Here is a 19,391-nt window from a genome sequence, read left to right on the forward strand (position 1 = left end):
TTTTCTTGTACAATTTTTATCTATAATTTCAAAAATAATATTATAGAATCGAGAGACAGCACTATTTATACATAGGTCATTGGAAACTATTTGCCAATCAATGGATGCAATTTGTAACTTAATAACATTAAAATTATATACAGAAAAATCATATTTAAATTCATTATATAGTAAGGGAATAAAGTTTTCACTAATAGGGAAGGTAATAAGTAGAGCTGGGTGATACATATAATCGATTGGTAATAACGTATTAGTCTCACATGAAACTAAAACATCGGTTGAATTTGATAAAATTAAATCAAGTATAGAATTCTTATATTGTTATTTTTATATTAACTTTATAATTGTTTATTTTATTTTTATTTGTACTTTTTATTATATTGAATTGTTGAAGATTGAGATATGAAAAATTTGCTAGAAAATTTGTTTCTAAATTTGTATACTTAAGTGAGTAATGGATAATATGGTTATTGACCACCGACCATTGTGACCAGGAAGAATATAATCTCCTAGTAGAATAATTTAAGCATTACAATATTGACTTAATAAATTATCAACAGTATCTGTATGTGAATTATAAACATTAATATCTGACTGAGGTGGTATATACAGAGTGCCAATTAATAATATTAATGAGCCTATTGATAATTTTATATATAATTGTTCAATTTTATTATCTTGAAGTAGGACACGGTATGAATTAAAATTACTTTTGACCGCAATTAGAACACCACCTCCTCTGGCTGAAACATTTATATTATTGTTGATGAGACTTCCTCTATCACATCGATAAATAGAATAGTATGGTAATAGACTGAGTTCGTTATCATTAATTTCATTGTGTAGCCAAGTTTCCGTTAAGATAATAACATCATAATCATACAATTTAACATTACGAGTAAAAACAGCCAGTTTGGTGTTTATACCGCGAATATTTTGGTAATAGAATGTTAACTTATTTGCATTTGTACATGATTCCTGACGTTTTTTGACACAGTAGGAATATTATTAACATATTTAATGAATAGATCAGATTCGCCAGCGGATTTCCTATTATTCAATTCTTCCAATATTGATTTGAAATAGTTACGTTGAAGTAGTGTGCGATCAGTGGAAAATTTTATAAGTTTAAATTTGTCACAGTGACGTAATTTATTTTTGATTTTTAACACAGTAAAAACATCATGCTGGTTATGTAATGTAATGTAATTCTAATAGGACGACACTGATTTGAGACCTTTCCTAGTCGAAGAATATTTGCTGGAATTATTTCCTGGGTACCCATTTGTTGAAATATTTCAATAATAGACTGAGTTTCATTGGTAGCAGAATGAGAAAGATTTTCAGGTACATTAAAACAGATTATATTTCTACTTCTAGCTTGTCGATCAATAATTTCAGAATACGCTTCTTCAGAAGTAATATGGGAGAGTTTTGCCTCAATGATAAATAATCTACACTCAATATTACTAATTTTATTTTTCAATAATTTATTTTCGTTGAAAAGTTTCAAAATTCTTAGATAAACTATCTAACTTACACTCAATATCCCCGAACTGCTTGTCTTGTTTTTTTTTTGCATCGCGGATTGAGTTTACTGTGTTAATTAACTTATTTTGAGTAATTTTCATATCGTTAATTAATTTTAATATTGAATCAAGTTTTTCGGTAGTTGTATTGGAGACAATTTCATTTTGCATTTTAGAGAAAAAATAAAGATTTTTATAAATAATTTTACAACGATTGTATAAAATACAGTAAAATAAAATAAATGCACTGATAAGCAAGACGGCACTGAATAACGTGTTATTAGTTCAAAGGCTGAACTGCAACTGAACATCGCACCCGAACGGTTTTTTACCAGTGTGTGTGCATCGATGTTTTGTCAAATGGCCACTTACGCTGAATGATTTGTCACACACATCGCACGCGTACGGTTTATCACCAGTGTGTGTGCGTCGATGTATCGTTAAATAGCCACTTTGGCTGAATGATTTGTCACAAACATCGCACGCGTACGGCTTTTCACCAGTGTGTGTGCGTCGATGTTTTGTCAAATGGCCACTTACGCTGAATGATTTGTAACAAACATCGCACGCATACGGTTTTTCGCCAGTGTGTGTGCGTCGATGTATTATGTATTTTCAATTGTCCACTTTGGTAGAACGATTTGTCACAGACATTGCATGGGTAATTTTTCTTCTCCATTTTTTTTTCGGAGTGACGGCAGGTTGCTTCTATTTGTAAATAATTTATTTAACATTTATTTATTTTTCGTAAAACTATTTGGTAACTATATACTTTTTTGCTTATGATCGATTAGATTTAATTGCCATCACCAGTTTTCATAATATCATTCTGTATTTTTTAAACAATTATTAGAGTATAATATTATGCTCTTACTTACGCATTATCATTAATTTATATTACATTTTATAACAATAGCTGATACCCTCGTACTTCCATTTCCGTTAAAAATAACAATTCTATATGAATTTTTTTTTTTTAATTTGTCTGGAGTTTACACAGAAAAATTTGTCACAAACATCGCACGCGTACGGTTTATCACCAGTGTGTGTGCGTCGATGTATTTTCAATTGTCCACTTTGGTAGAACGATTTGTCGCAGATATTGCATGGGTAATTTTTCTTCTCCATTTCTTTTGTCGGAGTGACGGCAGGGTGCTTCTATTTGTAAATAAATTGTTTAAAATTTATTTTTTTTTTCGTAAAACTATTTGGTAACTATATACTTTTCTGATTATGATGGATTACACTTAATTGACATCACCAGATTTTCAAGCCAGTTAGTATTTTTTAAACATTAAATAGAGCATAATATTATGCTCTTACTGAAAGTAGTGCATTATGTTAAACAAAGTCTGTCCGTGTATTACCGTCTATGTGTCTTGTTGTGTTTTTAATGTGTTTGGAAATATTTTACAAGTATTATAAAAATTAATTTTTTTTTTTTTAAGCAAACACATAAGTCATACAATAGTATAAACATTCCATTTTATCCCTACCATACTTTCTCGCGCCTTTAACTCATTAACCGTCTGTACGACTACACACCATATCTGAGACATGTCCGAGTATTGTAGGTGATTACCAGACAAAAATTAGTGCATTAAGTAAAACAAAGTCTGTCAGTGTATTACCGTCTTATGTGTCTTGTTGTGATTTTATTGATTTTTATTTATTTTATTGAAATCAATTTATATTATTTATTTTTTTATTCATTCATATTATCAAATATAAACATTGATATTTTCGATAAATACATTTATCTATATACAAATATAATATAAAATTTTTTGGCAATACCTACACAGTTGTATTAGATAAAATAATCATCAAATTAATCATACTTGGTTATAATATTGAATAATATAACAATTAATGAAACTGAATGATGAAATAAATTTAAAATAAAAATGTATCTGTTTGCATTAGACTGATTTTATTGGTGAAATGTATCGTTGCTTATATTTCGAACTTAGATAGCTATGTACCTATTAGAATTTAACAGGAAAAAGTAAGCATATAATTGTCATAGTATTTACATAATATTTATAAATGTTGTGAGAGTATGGGATTTTTTAGGTCACCATAAACCACCCACCGTTAGGGGAACACTCAAAACGGTGACCTAACAGCCGCACCACGTGTGGACTGGTATCCAGACATTTTCCCCCCGCCTGTTTTCGGCGTAGTAGGACATTTTCCCCCGATAAATTTTTGGATGCGGACATTTTCCCCCCGTATTTTTTTCTATTATTTACCTTCGAATATAAAATTATTATCTTTAACACATATTTTTTAGCTTTTGTTCTTATTTATTTTTTTTATTTTTGTAAAAACTGTACGTTAACTAAAAAGTCTCTAACCTTAATTTCAATAAAAAAATAATGAATAATATTTAAAAAAGTTAAGTAAAAATATAATTTTGAATAGATTGTCTAAATAATATAATATAGTACAATACAACTGGCAAAAAATCCGACATAAAAATAAAAAAGGATTGTATAAACATTAAATAATATATTAATAATAGTAACTAAAAATCCGACTTAAAAATAAAAAAAAGATTGTATAAACAAAATATAATTAATAACTAAAAATGTCGACATAAAAATGATACAGTTTGTAAAAAATTCTTCATTTCTGATTCATTGGTTATTCCTAAACACATATTTTTTAGTCTTTTTTCATATTTATTCTTTTTTTTTTGTAAAAACTGTACCCGTTTGAATATTTAATAATTTAATATTTGCTAGTGAATTTGATCTCTGAAGTGCTTCAATGAACATCCAAATATTTGGATGCTGAGTTCTTATCAAACTTTTAAATTTATTATTGAAACCTTCACTTAAATTATTTGTTCTACCTGTATTGTTCTTTGTAGCATTATGTACATTCCATAAATAAGGTGGAAATATCGGTGAAGACCGCCATAATGACATACCATTTGATTTTGTATTAGTTCTCTTGTAAGTTCCATTGAAGTATGTTCTATCAAAGTACAACAATAGTTCATCAATATCTGGATCATTGAGGTAATTTGATAAATCATACAGCACAGACATAGCTAACCAATAAATACAACAAAATATATATTATAAATTATAATAGAAGTAATGGTAATAATATTATTAACATAATATATAATATTACATACCTTTCTTAACATATTTCAGAGGCAATAAAGCTAAACCTTTCAACATGCCAACTATTTGACGAACATTTTCATTTTCTTTATATTTTGTAGCTAGTCCTATGTTTTGAACTTTACGCCAAATACTTTGAGAAAGATGATAATAACAACATTGAATATTAACGTCGACAAATTCTAATTCAATAGCTTGAATCATGGATTGTTCAAAGTCAATACTTATAGTTTTTAATTTCAACTCAGACAACATACTTCTAAGTGTTGATAAAAGTTCAACGTAGATATCTTTAGTTTTTCTTTGTAATAAAGCATAAACACACGGAAACGATGTGTTTTTAATACATGCATGAATTATGTATACTTGATAAAATTCTTTAGGACAAGTAAAAAATGTTCCATCCATACACCATTTGACCGATTTTGATAACTCTAACATCCCTTCTAGAGATGCAAAAACAATTATTCGATTGGTATTGTTTTCATTATCAAATAATAAAAACGGTTTTGGTTCGGGCCCTCCCGTAGTAGTCCAAATGCGATTAACCGATGGCTGGGATGGGCTGGCCTCTGGCTGTCGACACGCACGTGGTTGACTCGGCTCATCTGCATCGGTTATGGCTTTAGCAAACCGTCGTAGATGGTTGATAGTGGGACGCCCAGAGCCCCATCGTGGCTCCTAGGCCATCATGTTGACGGGGTAGACGTTGAAACCAAAAAAAAATATTCGGTTCGGATGGTGATGTTTGATAGATTCAGCAGACTTAACGGCAGACGTTTGCATGGTTAGAGGTTGCGTGAAAAAAAAAAGGTGTGACAATTCGTTGGCGACGGGACTTAGTGAATGACTATTGATATTAAAGTAATGGATGTGGAATATATTTTATTATGTCTACAAATTCAAAAAAACACTCATTAAGAACTTCAAAACTAACCTTTTTAGAGTAGAAAGGTTATTTAAAAAATGACATAGCAACTTATTCCTAAAGGATCAGGAGTAGTTAAAAGACTAACAGATAGGATTTTCAACAGAACTGCATTTACACAAAAATATAAACCTGTAATTCAGTCTTATGTCAAACAAAGGTTGTTGATCCGTATGAAATATTTCAACCAACATGCAGTATCACTAGCTAAAAAAAGAAAAGCAAAAGCTCAATTAAGCAAAATAAATAAATTAAGAAAATTAATGTTTTAAATTGAGACTGAAATATGTATAAGTTAATACTTATACAATCAATTCAAGTCATTAATTTTCTTAATTTATTTATTTTGCTGCATGTCGGTTGAAACATTTCATAGGTTATTTATAGGTTTATATTTTTGTGCAATTACAGTTCAGTTGAAAATCATTTTCTTTTTTTTTAATAACCTTTCTACTGCCTCATTTTCACTGTCCTAATCTACCTGAATAATAATGATTAAAATATTTTTTTATTTTTCATTGTTTAAATTTACTAAAATATGTAATTAAATGTATAAACTATCTTGCAAAATATGTATAAAAACAAAAAATGTAATGTTAATAAACTGTTTATTATATTATATGCGTATTAAAACATTAATGTTTTAGAAGCACCTATCAAATAAGTTTTATTTGTAAAATTATGTATTATAATATATTGCTAATAAATAATAATATTATTGATTCTGACTTTGATTATGATTTGGAATATATTTCTCATTCATGAGAAAACTGAATACTTTAAAAATTAGTTTACCTATATTAATATAATGATTTATAAATATACAATGAATTTAAAGTAATAATAATTTAGTAATAATTACAATTGTTTATAATAAGTCAACAATTAAATTATAAATTTATTGTATTAAGTATATTATGAATAGTATTCTTTGAATACATATTACATCATAGTATAATACTACAGGTTTGAAGTATCTTAAATAGAAAATATTTTAATATATGATTAAGATATTATACTATTATAGGTAAGTACACTAATAACATAATAATAAACAAGTATAAATCACAAATTCACATTAATTAGCAAACAAGTATAGCCGTAAGTTCGTAAGCATGAATATACGACACCACGGCCGCCCGCGAAACTCTCCTACGGATGACGTCATGTGTAATAAGACGCTGCAGGGGGATGGGGGGAATGCTTTGTTTACGTAACTATGAGGCAACCTTTATTATCTATAAACCTTGATTATTATGTACATATTATTATGTTTTCTCTCTCTCACTAGAGTTTTACTTTCCTTGTCACACAGATGTGTACGAGTGAGAACCTTCGTTTCTGAACTTGGCCTAAACAGTGTTATGTAGAATGTATAAAGGAATGCCGTATCCATATGTTTAATATCTATGTGAATGGCTAGCCGCCGGCGTCGGAGTTCCGCCCTGGTTGTTGAGTGGGGAAGGTTGCTGCATCCGAGTTCCGTCCCAAATATACAAATTCAGTTTAAAGATATACCAATTCCGTCCCGTGTCAAATCGAATAAATAACAATATCATATTATTTAGAAATAAAGGTAATATTATTTCAGCTATTGAACCAAATAAACTTTTAAGTCGTTATTTGCGCGTCTCCACTCTCCGTACCATTTAATATATATTAAAAATGAATGATATACAATATATGTAGGTACCTACAGTGAAAAAACTACAATTTTAATTATTAAAAATGAATTTAAATTTTGTTTTCACAAAAAGTTAAGTAACAATATTGAACGATGGAAGTGTATTCAAAAACAATGCAAAGCATATATAAAATTGGTAAGAAAACTAAATTTGTAATAATTAAGTTTTTATAATAACTAAAGATCAGATTATTAGGTTCTTAAAAGCTTATAATATGATGCTAATATGTTCTAAAAAAAAGTGTTATTATTATTTTTAACACCAGATGAAGTAAGTGATTTTTTTGCTTTTGATCTGATGGAAATCAAACCAGTTGATGAAAAAGTTGATTTATTTTTGGATTACTTAGTTGATAATTATATTTCACCTGAATCTACTTTTCCACCTCGTATATGGGCTGAATTTTCACATAGTACTTTACGTACCACGAATAACTGTGAATCATTCCATTCTAAATTCAATCGAATTGTTTGTGAACCAAGCAAGAACGCCCTGCTAGCTCAGCATATGTGAGGTTGGTCATACTGGGCGAGGACGCTACTTCCACTCTCCCCCGTTCCAGCTTGGACAGCGGCCGGCTCCCGCTATATGGATGTGTGTGTGTGTGTGTACAGATGGCGTCGTTAGTATGTGCATATAGTTCTGTTGTTACTTGTTACCATTCGTAAACACAAAACGCATTGTATGCTCTCTGCAGTTCAGCAATTTAAGTTCTTTAATACTAATATGTAATGTTTTATAATGCGTGATATTCGTCATACGCATCGTTCATCGCCGGAAGATCTTCGTTTCACGCAACGTGCAGTTCGCACCTCTTTTTGGTTGTATCCAGACAGTTCGTCATCCTTCCAGTTCGGTACCTCGTGGTTTCAGTGGTAGTGGCCGAAGTCCGGAGGTTATCCTGTTTCCCTTGTTTTGTATTACTTCTTGTAAGAGCAATTGTCTCCCTTGTATAGTATATTATATTATTTGTATTAGTTTATAATACATATTTTTATGTATTACCACCCAGTAGATTGGCCATCACTGGTGAGTAAAGGTTGTTTCATATTATCATAATTAATATATATTTAGAGGTATTATAAATAAAGATATTGTTTTATATTTCAATCGTATACCATATATGTTCACTATCCTTTAGCAGCCTTCCAATTTAGGTGCAAGTCGCAGACGCCCACCTCATAACAGGAGCGGTTGCGGCGAAAACAGGAATGTTTTATCATGCCCACTCAAATATTTATCAATTTATAGAAGCTTTGAAATACGTTCGACAAGATTCCTACATCAAACTAAGAAGTACTATAAAACGAAGGAAACCTAAATTAACCAAAGAAAAAAATTATGAATACAGTTCCAGTCAAATATCACAATTGGAATTTGTAAAACCAAATATATCCTATAAATTCAATCCAAATACAAATTTGTAAATATTTATGCTTTTTGACTATTAATAATATGACAGTTTGACTTATACTTATATTTTTTAAATGCATTTTATGACATCCATATTTATATAAACTATTTATTATATTTAGTATTATACAGAATTTTTTTTATATATATAATTACGATTGACTTATGAAAATGTAAATATTATGAATACTTATATAATTTTTTTAATGCATTTTATATAATAACAATAACTATTCAAATTATTAAAACTAAATTATAAAAATGATTAAGGACGGAATTAGTATATACCTTTTTTTTAACTGTGACGTAATTGGTATGAAAAAAGGTTCTGGGGATTGAATTAGGATGCAGCCGGGAAGGTCAGTGTATTGTTGTTGCGGGAAGATATTATACCTAACCGCCGCCTGGCTGCAAGTCGAGCGAACCAACACTGCTATGTGAGGAGATCGGGTGGGAATATGTTACATAATAATGCTATTTGTTGTTTATAATATTATCGCACGCTTGCCTTCTATAATAATAATGAGGAACCCATGGAATAATATAACAGGCTTAGGGAAAAGTATGTATACTATAAGAGGCCCAAAATTCTTGTGACGTTACAATGTACTTAATAAAATCTAATTATATGTGTAATTTAATAGCAATATAGCTAAATATGGCAAATGTTTTAATGGATTTAAGATATGTTCATATAAATTTGTCTAAGTTAAGCGAATTATAGATGTTTTATATCACAATTATGATATTTTACATAATCGTTAGTCTTAATATAATATATCAGTGAATCTAATAAAAATTATATATAATGTCTGTAATAGAAATATTGAAAAATAATAACAATAATTTACCTGTATCTGTATAAATGAGGTTGATTTTACCATGGCATTTCATTTTTTTTCTAGGTTAGTACCTAACCCAAACTAAGCTTTGATTTTATGTAAAATATTAAATTTTTACTTTGATTCATAATTAAACTTAAACGTGAATTTATGCTTAATGTAAGTTTAATATATTCACTTGCCTGAATTACGTCATTTGTATATAATTTAATAAAAATCTTAAGATGAGTGTACCTACCCATCTAAACCATTAGGAATAATATGAAATTTGAGTATTTTTTCATATAAAAACAATGATTTAGGTAATATAGAGGTATATATTTATTATAATAATGCCAATACTGAATAATGGGGTGAATATAAACACCAATGAACTATAAAGTATAATAATATGTGTACTATTTCAGTTATATAGCAGATAACTTTACATTCTATAAATACATTTAATAAATAACCATATTATCCGTTTATGTTTTTAATAGCCATATAGCTATTAAATGAATTTAAGATATTTTCATACGAATTTGTCAAAGTAATGTTAATCGTAGAGATGTTTTTATAAAATTTATGATAATTTTATATATATTTATTAAAATTGTGAAATTTCTGACCTACGTACCTATGTTTTTCTTAATATAATTTTGACTAATGATTAATACTAAAGAACTTATATTCGATTAACTCAGTATTTTTATTCTTAGTACATCTATTGTGTATGTATATAATATATATATACACACACACACATTATATTATATATTTTACTGATATTAAACAATACGAATTTCAGAATTCCATAGTAAGGTTTTGAAATTTAAACACATGCATTTAGCATTATATATGCTACCATGACACTATGACAGTATATTCTTATTTTTCCATCATACCTTTACAATGTAGGTTAATTCAAAGTTAATTGAATGCAAATACTAAACAATCATACATGTGAGAAAAGAAAATATGTCGATAATAATAATAATATAATAAAAAGATTTGAATTATTATGATAAAAGACTTCATTACAAAAACAATTTAATATCTACAGAGATTGTTCGAGCACGGCGCACATTCGAATTGCCACCATTTTCAGGATTTAAGTACCTGATGTTGCCGACACTGATTCTGCTGTCGGTCATATGATTGGGCCGCCCAAATGGCCGTTGATGTTCGGCCGCCGACGCTCCGTCGCACCTATTGAATTCTAATCACTATCGTTTTTGCCACTTTTCCTGGCGGTTCTGTACCTTTGATATAAGGCTTTATTGTGGTTATACGTGATCCACGTTGTTTTCTGTCTTCTTGATATACAAGCGTCTCACACGCATGACTGTATATTTCAGTTTCTTTTTATCCATTCCAATCGTTTGCGCCATACTTGCTAGAAGAGACTACAGTTCAGTGTCACCGGCAGATCGGCCACCCGTCAGATCAGACAAACCAGTAATTTAGCGTCACCGGCAGATCGGCCCCCGTCAGATCAGACAACTAGCAGATCAGCGAAGTCCTCGTCCAGCTCCGGAGTGGTTTGGATTTTGTTGTACTCCCCTTGTAGTTGTATCAATATAATATGCTCTCCTGTATGTAATAAACTCAATTGTATAATTAATCGGTGAAACACGATTGAGCACAGTCCCTATTTTGAAAAAACCCGATTGAGCACGGTCCATATTTTTTAACAACCCGATTGAGCACAGTCAAATAAATGCAACGTTGCCAATTTTTTTGTCCGACTACAACCAGCTAGACTACACGCGTATTTTGAAATACTAGTACTATGAAATGGAAATATTTGTCAATCTGTGTGCTTTACTAGTCGTGGTGATTATTTTCAATCGTGGTTTCCCATATTTTGAAAAGCGGCACGAGTTTAATCGATAAATAATATACGAGTCGTGTAGGAAATTAGGATCGACGTAATCGTAAAATCAAAATAGGTACACTCATGCATTGTCGATTACGCCAATTAAGATTATCTGTACGACTGTAAGATTGGATATTATTTGTTATCTACATAATATAATATAGTCATATAGAAGTGGGCTTTTGTATTGCCAAAATGGCAAAATATAAGTAACTTAGACTCAATATTATCAGGCGTTAGTGGTTAGTGTCGTTCGTCGTTACGCGTTAGTACGTTACACCGTTTTGTTTTAGATAACTTTTTTTATATACATAGAACGCGATGGACATTAGTGAAATAAAAGTTATTTTATCCGAGAGAGGAAAAGAATTAGCCAATGTTGGTGCTTTTAAGTACAGATTTATTGGATTAATTAAAAAAGGCGAGTTATTAAAATGGCGGTGCACAAAAAATAATTGTACAGCTATGATTTATTCTGGGCCAGATAAAAATATCGTTATTAAATCAAGTGGACAACATAATCATGTAGGAAATTCACCTAATAAATTAGAAAGGCAAGTATTACGTGAAAATTGTAAAAGACGTGCTGAAGAGTCACTATCAACTCAACCTTTAAAGTTGATCAGAAGTGAACTTTTAAATAATTTAGAACAATCTTCAATTGTTCATAAAGATTTAAAAACGGTTCGTAAAGCTATGTACGATAGACGAATAAAAGTACTTTCCAAATTGCCTAAGTCACCGGAAGACGTTTTTTTACAGTTGAATTTAATGAAAACTCAAGATGATTTTAAGTTTCGTGGACAACCATTCATACATATTCCCGAAGACAATAGTTTTGTATGTATTACTTGTGATTTCAACCTAAAATTTATGATTAAGCATGATTGTATTGATTTTTTCGCCGATGGTACATTTAATAATGCACCCAAATATTTTGAACAACTATATTCTATTCATGGATATAAAAATGGCTATTATTTGCCATTGGTTTATTTTTTTTTATTTAAAAAATCAAAAGATACATATAAAAAAATGTGGATATTCCTACAAAACGTATGTGTAGAATATACAGGAAGTCAGTTCATATTAAAAAAATTACACGTTGACTTTGAAAAGGCAGCCCACCAAGCCGCGTATGAAGTTTTTGAAAATGTACAATTAATAGCTTGTCGGTTTCATTTAGGACAATCATGGTGGCGAAAAGTAAGAACAAAATAATTTCAAATCAAAAAATTATATATTAATTGTATTCTTAATTATTATTATAGATAAACAGCGATTCTATTCTCAGAATAGCCTATAAAAAAGAAAACGACGAACTAGGAAATTGGCTTAAGAGTTTTTTTGGATTAGCTTTTCTTCCTAGTCATGAAGTAGCCGATGCATTCGTCGAACTCATGAGTGTCTGCCCAAATGATGAAGTCTGCTCAGAATTTAGCGATTATGTTTTCAATAATTATATAGATGATGAATCTTCATTTCCCCCAAATATATGGGCTAAAGAACCTATGTTTGATCCAAGGTAGATCATCCAAAGTCTAATTATTAAATATAAAAAAAATGTCAATTTAATTTCTATGAAATGTTTTTTTTTAGAACAACAAACGCTGTTGAAAGTTTTCATAGAACTTACAATTCACAATTTTATAAGTCTCACCCACACATACACTTGGTAATTATAGTTTTACAAGAAACGCAAGCTGAAACGATGACAAAAATTCGGTCAATTGAAACCGACAGTTATAAAAGTATGAGTTTTATTGAAATGCAAAAAATTAATGCAACTATAATGGCTTACGATGAATATTTAAGAAATAAATGTTCTAAAGATTTACTAAAATATTTATTAAAAGTGGGAAATAAGTATTTAGGGATACCACTTTAAAACGTTGACACATAATACATATTGTATAGCATAATAAAAATATTCAAATTAAATATATAAATTAACTTTAAGACTTTTAACTTTAACTTTTTTTTGTATAGGAGATGAATTATATATATATATTTATAGAACAAATGAACTTTTATTTATTATTTTATTATTAACGTTTTTTTACACACACTTTTATTTAAAAAAAAATTATACTCAATTTATTACATCAATAGGTAAATTAACTTTTAGACTAATCCGTATAGGACTTGAATTATATTATATATATTTATAAAAAAATGAACTATTGTTTATTATATTATGTAATTATTATTTTATTATTAACTTTAAGACTAATCTGTATTGGACATAAATTATGTATATTGTATATATTTGTAAAATAATTTAATTTTATATTTTTATACACTAATTAATAGCTTGATCATTATTATAAAATAATTCCTGTAAAAATTTCAATTTTTTTTTTAAATTTTTATTTTTCTGTGTGAAATGGCAACGTTGTACGTATTTCTATGCTCAATCGTGTTATATTTTGGATTTCTATTGTTTAATTGTATCTATGCTCAATAGGGTAATGAAAAAGGTAAACTGTGCTCAATCGGGTTCCAGCCTAATTAATTTGTATTTAGTGCTTTCCTTGTTGGTATCAGTCGGAAGAGTCTAGGCTGCTGGCGTCAATGCTAACGCACACGCACATAGCCAACAGAGATATTTCACAAATTAAAAAATCTTAACCTAAACATTTACAAATATAATATATTTATGTATATAATTTTTTTTTAAATACAATTTACAATCGAATTTAAAATGCCCATGAGTGTAGGTATGTATTCTATTAGTTTGTACTATCCGCTTATCATCTTATCGGTTGAAGCATAGTTTTTTGGATTTAATTGTTCGTATCTTATGATTGAACGATCTGATGGATACATTTTCCCTATTATACAGTTTAGAGTTATCTTTTTCGTCATCAGCGAACAGGCAATCCAAATGATCTCTGTGAAAGTCATATGATTTTTAACTACATGCCCTCGAACGCATTTTGCCTTAATTTTCTCCTTGTTGTTCAAAATGTAAGCATACGATATTGCTCGTAGGGCTATAAACTCATTAATTGGTTGTCCTTCCGATCGGAAAACAACCCAGGAATCTTTTTAGTTCAGCTATATAGCATAGGTGGTCTTGTGGTAAATCTGAACTATCCATACGGTCCAATAAGTTCGCTTTGTTCTTCAAAGCTTTATAAAAGTCATCAGTCTTAATATAATATATCAATGAATTTAAAAATAAAAATTCAAATAACCATAAACATAAATAATCTATTATATTTTTTGTAATAGAAAAATGTGTACAAAAATAATAATTTACCTGTATCTGTATAGGTACATGAGGTTGATTTTGTCTCCGAAATGACTCTTCATAGTACCATAATGATACTCGTAAATCAACGACTTAACTTACATCTAGTACTGCAAAACCTAAAATAAAAAATAATAAATAAATATTAATTAGAAATAATTAATAAAAATAAAAATAATACAACATTTGTGCGTGTGTGTGTAATAGATACCTATATATATATTGGCTTGCAAAACATTATAATCTTATTAACCATCGAAACAGCAGTTAGATTTTCGTTGTACTTAATACAATGTTTGAATATTTGTTTATTGATTAGTTTTTGTAGTCTTTTTGGACAAGACACTAGCTCCATCTTAAAACGTCTCCTCAACGATTCCATGGTCTTACCAAGAATGGCATTGTTTAAGAGTTTGAAAAATTCTTTCTCAAACTCCATGACAGCTTTATTTCTCATTTCGGTAAATAATCGTATATATTTTGCAAGCCAAGCCGATTGTCTAAACTCGAGAACTCTGTGCACTTTTTCCAAATTAATCCATTTGCTATGGTTTGCTGTAGGTTGCGATAGTAGATTACATAATTAATTTTTTTTTTTAATGAAGTGGTGGGAAAAATGGGAGATCGTTATGTAAATCATGGAATTCATTAGGGTATGATATGTCTACCTCGTACACTCTGCCTATATCTGAGGTCGGTGTCAAAGCATCAAGATCTAATCCGTCTAACTTCGGCTGAACCCAATTAAAGTCCCCGTACGGCATGTACTGCGACATTTTCCAGCCGTATAAGTTGTTACAATCTTGATAAACTATCCATGATTTGGACTTTGTAGAGTCATAATCTATATTCTTCTCATTATTAGCTTTAGCGTACCTCATACTTGCTGGTGTGAGGCCGCCGCGGATTGATTTTTCAATGAATAAGTGGGTGTCATAATCAGAAAGCAATTCTAGTTTGACTTTGGTGTATTATATTATACTATATTATATTATATTATATTATATTATATTATATTATATTATGTTATATTATTTTATACAGTCAAAACTAAAACCCGAAGCCGTATAGTAGAAAACAGTGTCTAAATTGTATGTAGAAAAGCACATGTCTCTTTAATTTTCGAACACGTCAGCCAACAGCACCACGTAAATTTTTAGATACAAATCACTATATTATACTTTTAAATTACATTTGATTGGATGTTTTGCCGATAGTGGTTTACGTAGATGTATTAAGTCTCTTTTTGAAATTTCTAGAAAACTACTGTAGTTGGTCAAATTATCTGTATTTTTCATGTAGTAACAATAGATTTTATTTGAGAGCGATGTGTCTGTCTTAAGGCTCTTTACAAAACCATGAGTATTGACGATGTTCATGCGTGACTTTTAACATTTACCGATTTATTAGAATTTTCCGTATGATATGGACGCTTATGATCATTATGAGATTGAACTGAAAAAAATTTACTATTGTATTGCTCATAAAAAAAAAAATGTAAATGGGTTATGAAAGAGATTAGTGTTTTTATATAGCTTGAATATCGATAAGGTGGTTTATATGCATTGGAATATTTTATATATAGTTGAGTACGTTTCATAAAACTTCATGAAATTATAATATACGAGGCGTGTCCAGAAAGTAAGTGTACTCAATTTTTGTAGGCTTCAAAAAAATTTATTAAAAAAAAAAAATAACGTGGTTACATTAATATATTTGTGTGCTATTTTTCTACATAGTCACCATTTCTTTCAATGCAGGTTGTGAGACGGCAGATTAATTTTTTTATGCCTGCCTCGTAGAACTCTGCCGCCATCTCCTTTGTCCACTTTTCGACCGCCCCCTTCACTTCCTCGTCAGCTGAAAATTTTTTTCCACCCATGTGCTTCTTCAGGGAAGTGAACAAATGGTAATCTGAAGGCGCCAGGTCGGGGGAATACGGGGGGTGGTTCAAAACATCCCATCCAAATGAGTCCAACAATTGCTTCGTGACATTGGCCGTGTGGGGTCTGGCGTTGTCGTGCAGCAGGCAGACTCCGCTCGTTAACAGACCTCTCCTTTTATTTTGAATAGCTCTCTTCAATTTTTTTAGGGTCTCACAATATCTTGCTGCGTTGATGGTCTCCCCCTGAGATAAATATTCAATCAAAATGATGCCTTTGTGGTCCCAAAACACTGATGCCATGATTTTTTTGGCTGTAATGGTGGTTTTGAACTTTTTGGTTGAGGGTGAAGTGGTGTGACGCCACTGTTCGGACTGTCTCTTGGTTTCAGGTGTATAGTGTGCAACCCAAGTTTCATCTCCAGTAACAATAGACTTGAGAAAATTATCACCGTCCAGTTCATAGCGTTCCAAAAACTCTCTAGAGGCTTGGACTCGATTCAACATGTGTTGATCAGTAAGCTGTTTTGGGACCCATCTTGCGCACAGTTTATGAAATCCAAGTGTTTCTGTGATTGTTTCGTGGAGCAGAGACCTTGACAGTTGCGGAAACATTGCAGAAAGTTCATCCAGAGTCAATCTGCGATCGTCACGGACCGCATTCTTGACTTTTTTCACAATGTCGTCAGTCAAAATCGACGGTCTCCCACTCCTCAGATCGTCATGTACATTTTTACGGCCGTTTTTAAACTCCCTACACCACTTGTATACACTGGTACGATTCATATGGCCTTCACCATAAACCGTTCGTACCTCATTAAAAATCTCATGTGGAGATTTTTCCTTCGCAACAAGGTAACGGATAACGGCGCGGATTTCGCACTTGGCGGCAGACTCGATCGACATGTTTAACAAGAAAAATTCGTGCGACCACAGTTTTCAACGTACTGAACTTATTCTGGTCTTGTTTTAAAGGTTAGGAGTAAAGCTATATGGCAGTGTAGCCAACATAGTAAAAAAATATTCCCTATGGCCGTGAGAGCCTCAGTACACTTACTTTCTGGACACGCCTCGTACATTACATGACTTATATGAGAAGATAGGTTTATGAACTGAAGATAAAGTTTTATATATCTTTAAGTTATGTTCTTGTCTGGATTGTGTATTTTTTAAATACCGTTATTAAGACTTTTAGATAATATATAGATCTATGTTTTTATTAGAAATAATATTAAATGTGGAAATATTTTCATAGAAAAATAAGATATTTTTATTTTATATTATATTTGTATATAGATAAATGTATTTATCGAAAATATCAATGTTTATACTTGATAATATGAATGAATAATAAATTAAATAATATGAATTTATAATAATTATTTAACAATTTATTTTACTAACATGCTGTTTTATGTATATTATTAAAGTGTATAACTATAATATTTTTTTTGTTTTGTATTTAAATTATGATATTTTACCTTGATTTTTTACAACTTCAGATATTCTTACCTATTTTTATTAAAAATGTATACAATTTTTCCATATGTTTAAATGTGTTTTCATTAAGACGATTATATTTTGTTTAGGTATGGTTTTATGACTAAAAAATTTTAGTTTTATTTAAAAAATTTCGAAATAAGGCAACGTTTTTATTTTTAATTAAATCATCGATAAAATTATACATGAATTATTGTTATATTTTTATTAAGTATTTTAAGTACCTAGGTAATGTACAGTTATGAACGAGATATTTACCATTATAATCGTAAATGTTTTCAGCCGGCGTAAAAAAATCTTAAATTTCTCGCTTGGTTATGGTTGGTTGTTTCTGGATTACAATATTTGATTCTAGAAATAGTATAATTATTATTGTATACCTACTTGAAAAAAACCATACACTATGTTTACACTTTTATTATATTTTTTTTTTTAGATAGTACAACGTATATAATATGTTTCATTGTAATAATTAAACATGATATACATAGCCTTGATTTTATATATCTTATCTAATACAACTGTGTAGATATTGTAAAAAAATAATACTTACGGTGTTTTTCCTTGCTATGTCTGATGAGGTTATCTTTTCGTGTGAATATTTCTGAGCATATAGGTAGGTACTGCAACAAATCGTATTGGATACATCGTGCGACTTTGCATGTCTGTGTAGGATTTTAATCAATATAAAGGTTTTATCACATTACTAATTACTATACGAAAACATGATTACGTTTAAAACTGAAGAACACTAGTTGAACTCGCGAAACGAGACTTTAGACTTCAACGAATAGATAGATAATGAAGTATAGTAAAATATATTGTACTTTAAATCACCGTTTGAAATTAATATTTATCTATGTGACTTATTAGCACAATATCAGTACTAGTGGAGAAAAACTAACTACGGTGTTTGCTTAAGAAAAATAAATAATTTAATTCTTGTAATGCTTGTAAAATATTTGTAAACACTTTAAATTCACGACAAGACACATAGACGGTAATACACAGACAGACTTTGTTTTACTTAATGCACTAATTTTTGTCTGGTAATCACCTACAATACTCGGGACATATATCTAATCTCTATAGTTGTGTAGTCGTACAGACGGTTAATGAGGTAAAGGCGCGAGAAAGTATGGTAGGTGTTCGCGCCGAAAGGTAATTGCTTATCGTCGCGTCGATATGGTTGACGACACCGTCCTATTTACGTTTTCCCCGTCTCCTTCACTCCACTTCGTCCGTTATGTTTTAATTGTATAATTATTAATATTATTATACTATCTAGATATTTATTCTCTTTGTTTCCTATTATATTATTTAATTATTGGTCGGCCCTTTGCTGCATAATTTCT

The 19,391-nt window shown here is 30.0% G+C and overlaps 2 protein-coding genes, 1 long non-coding RNA gene and 2 pseudogenes across 3 annotated transcripts in view; 1 reads left to right on the forward strand and 4 right to left on the reverse strand.

The window, feature by feature from the left end:
- Positions 1-950: 950 nt before the first annotated feature.
- Positions 951-1,631, reverse strand: LOC149054007 (uncharacterized; annotated as a pseudogene).
- An 855-nt stretch (positions 1,632-2,486) lies between these two features.
- Positions 2,487-19,391, reverse strand: part of LOC149054008 (uncharacterized) — a 31,534-nt gene continuing 14,629 nt past the window's right edge. The window contains exon 2 of the mRNA XM_089230704.1: positions 2,487-2,587. Coding sequence (XP_089086830.1) covers positions 2,487-2,587 — 101 coding nt within the window. The remainder of the gene's footprint in view (positions 2,588-19,391) is intronic.
- On the reverse strand, positions 4,215-5,073 carry LOC149054009 (uncharacterized; annotated as a pseudogene).
- Positions 11,151-13,903, forward strand: LOC149054010 (uncharacterized). Its single transcript, XM_089230731.1, has 3 exons — positions 11,151-12,604; positions 12,670-12,923; positions 12,998-13,903. The coding sequence occupies exons 1-3, from the start codon at positions 11,720-11,722 to the stop codon at positions 13,284-13,286; spliced, it is 1,428 nt and encodes a 475-aa protein (XP_089086857.1). The 5' UTR covers positions 11,151-11,719; the 3' UTR covers positions 13,287-13,903.
- Positions 14,265-18,914, reverse strand: LOC149054011 (uncharacterized). Its single transcript, XR_016192371.1, has 3 exons — positions 18,590-18,914; positions 18,295-18,387; positions 14,265-14,773 (listed from the first exon to the last, which is right to left on the reverse strand). It is a non-coding gene; the product is annotated as an uncharacterized LOC149054011 (long non-coding RNA).

This window comes from Diuraphis noxia, unplaced genomic scaffold (genome assembly GCF_037042655.1).
Source record: "Diuraphis noxia isolate RWA-SAM2 unplaced genomic scaffold, SU_Dnox_SAM2 contig0013, whole genome shotgun sequence".
Classification (NCBI taxonomy): domain Eukaryota; kingdom Metazoa; phylum Arthropoda; class Insecta; order Hemiptera; family Aphididae; genus Diuraphis; species Diuraphis noxia.

What these genes read in the sequence shown, in the direction of transcription:
- LOC149054010 (XM_089230731.1), top strand. Translation starts at nt 11,720, where the DNA reads ATGGACATTAGTGAAATAAAAGTTATTTTATCCGAGAGAGGAAAAGAA. An exon ending in GACAATCATGGTGGCGAAAA is followed by an intron (nt 12,605 to 12,669) that starts GTAAGAACAAAA and finishes TTATTATTATAG; the next exon opens with ATAAACAGCGATTCTATTCT. An exon ending in GAACCTATGTTTGATCCAAG is followed by an intron (nt 12,924 to 12,997) that starts GTAGATCATCCA and finishes GTTTTTTTTTAG; the next exon opens with AACAACAAACGCTGTTGAAA.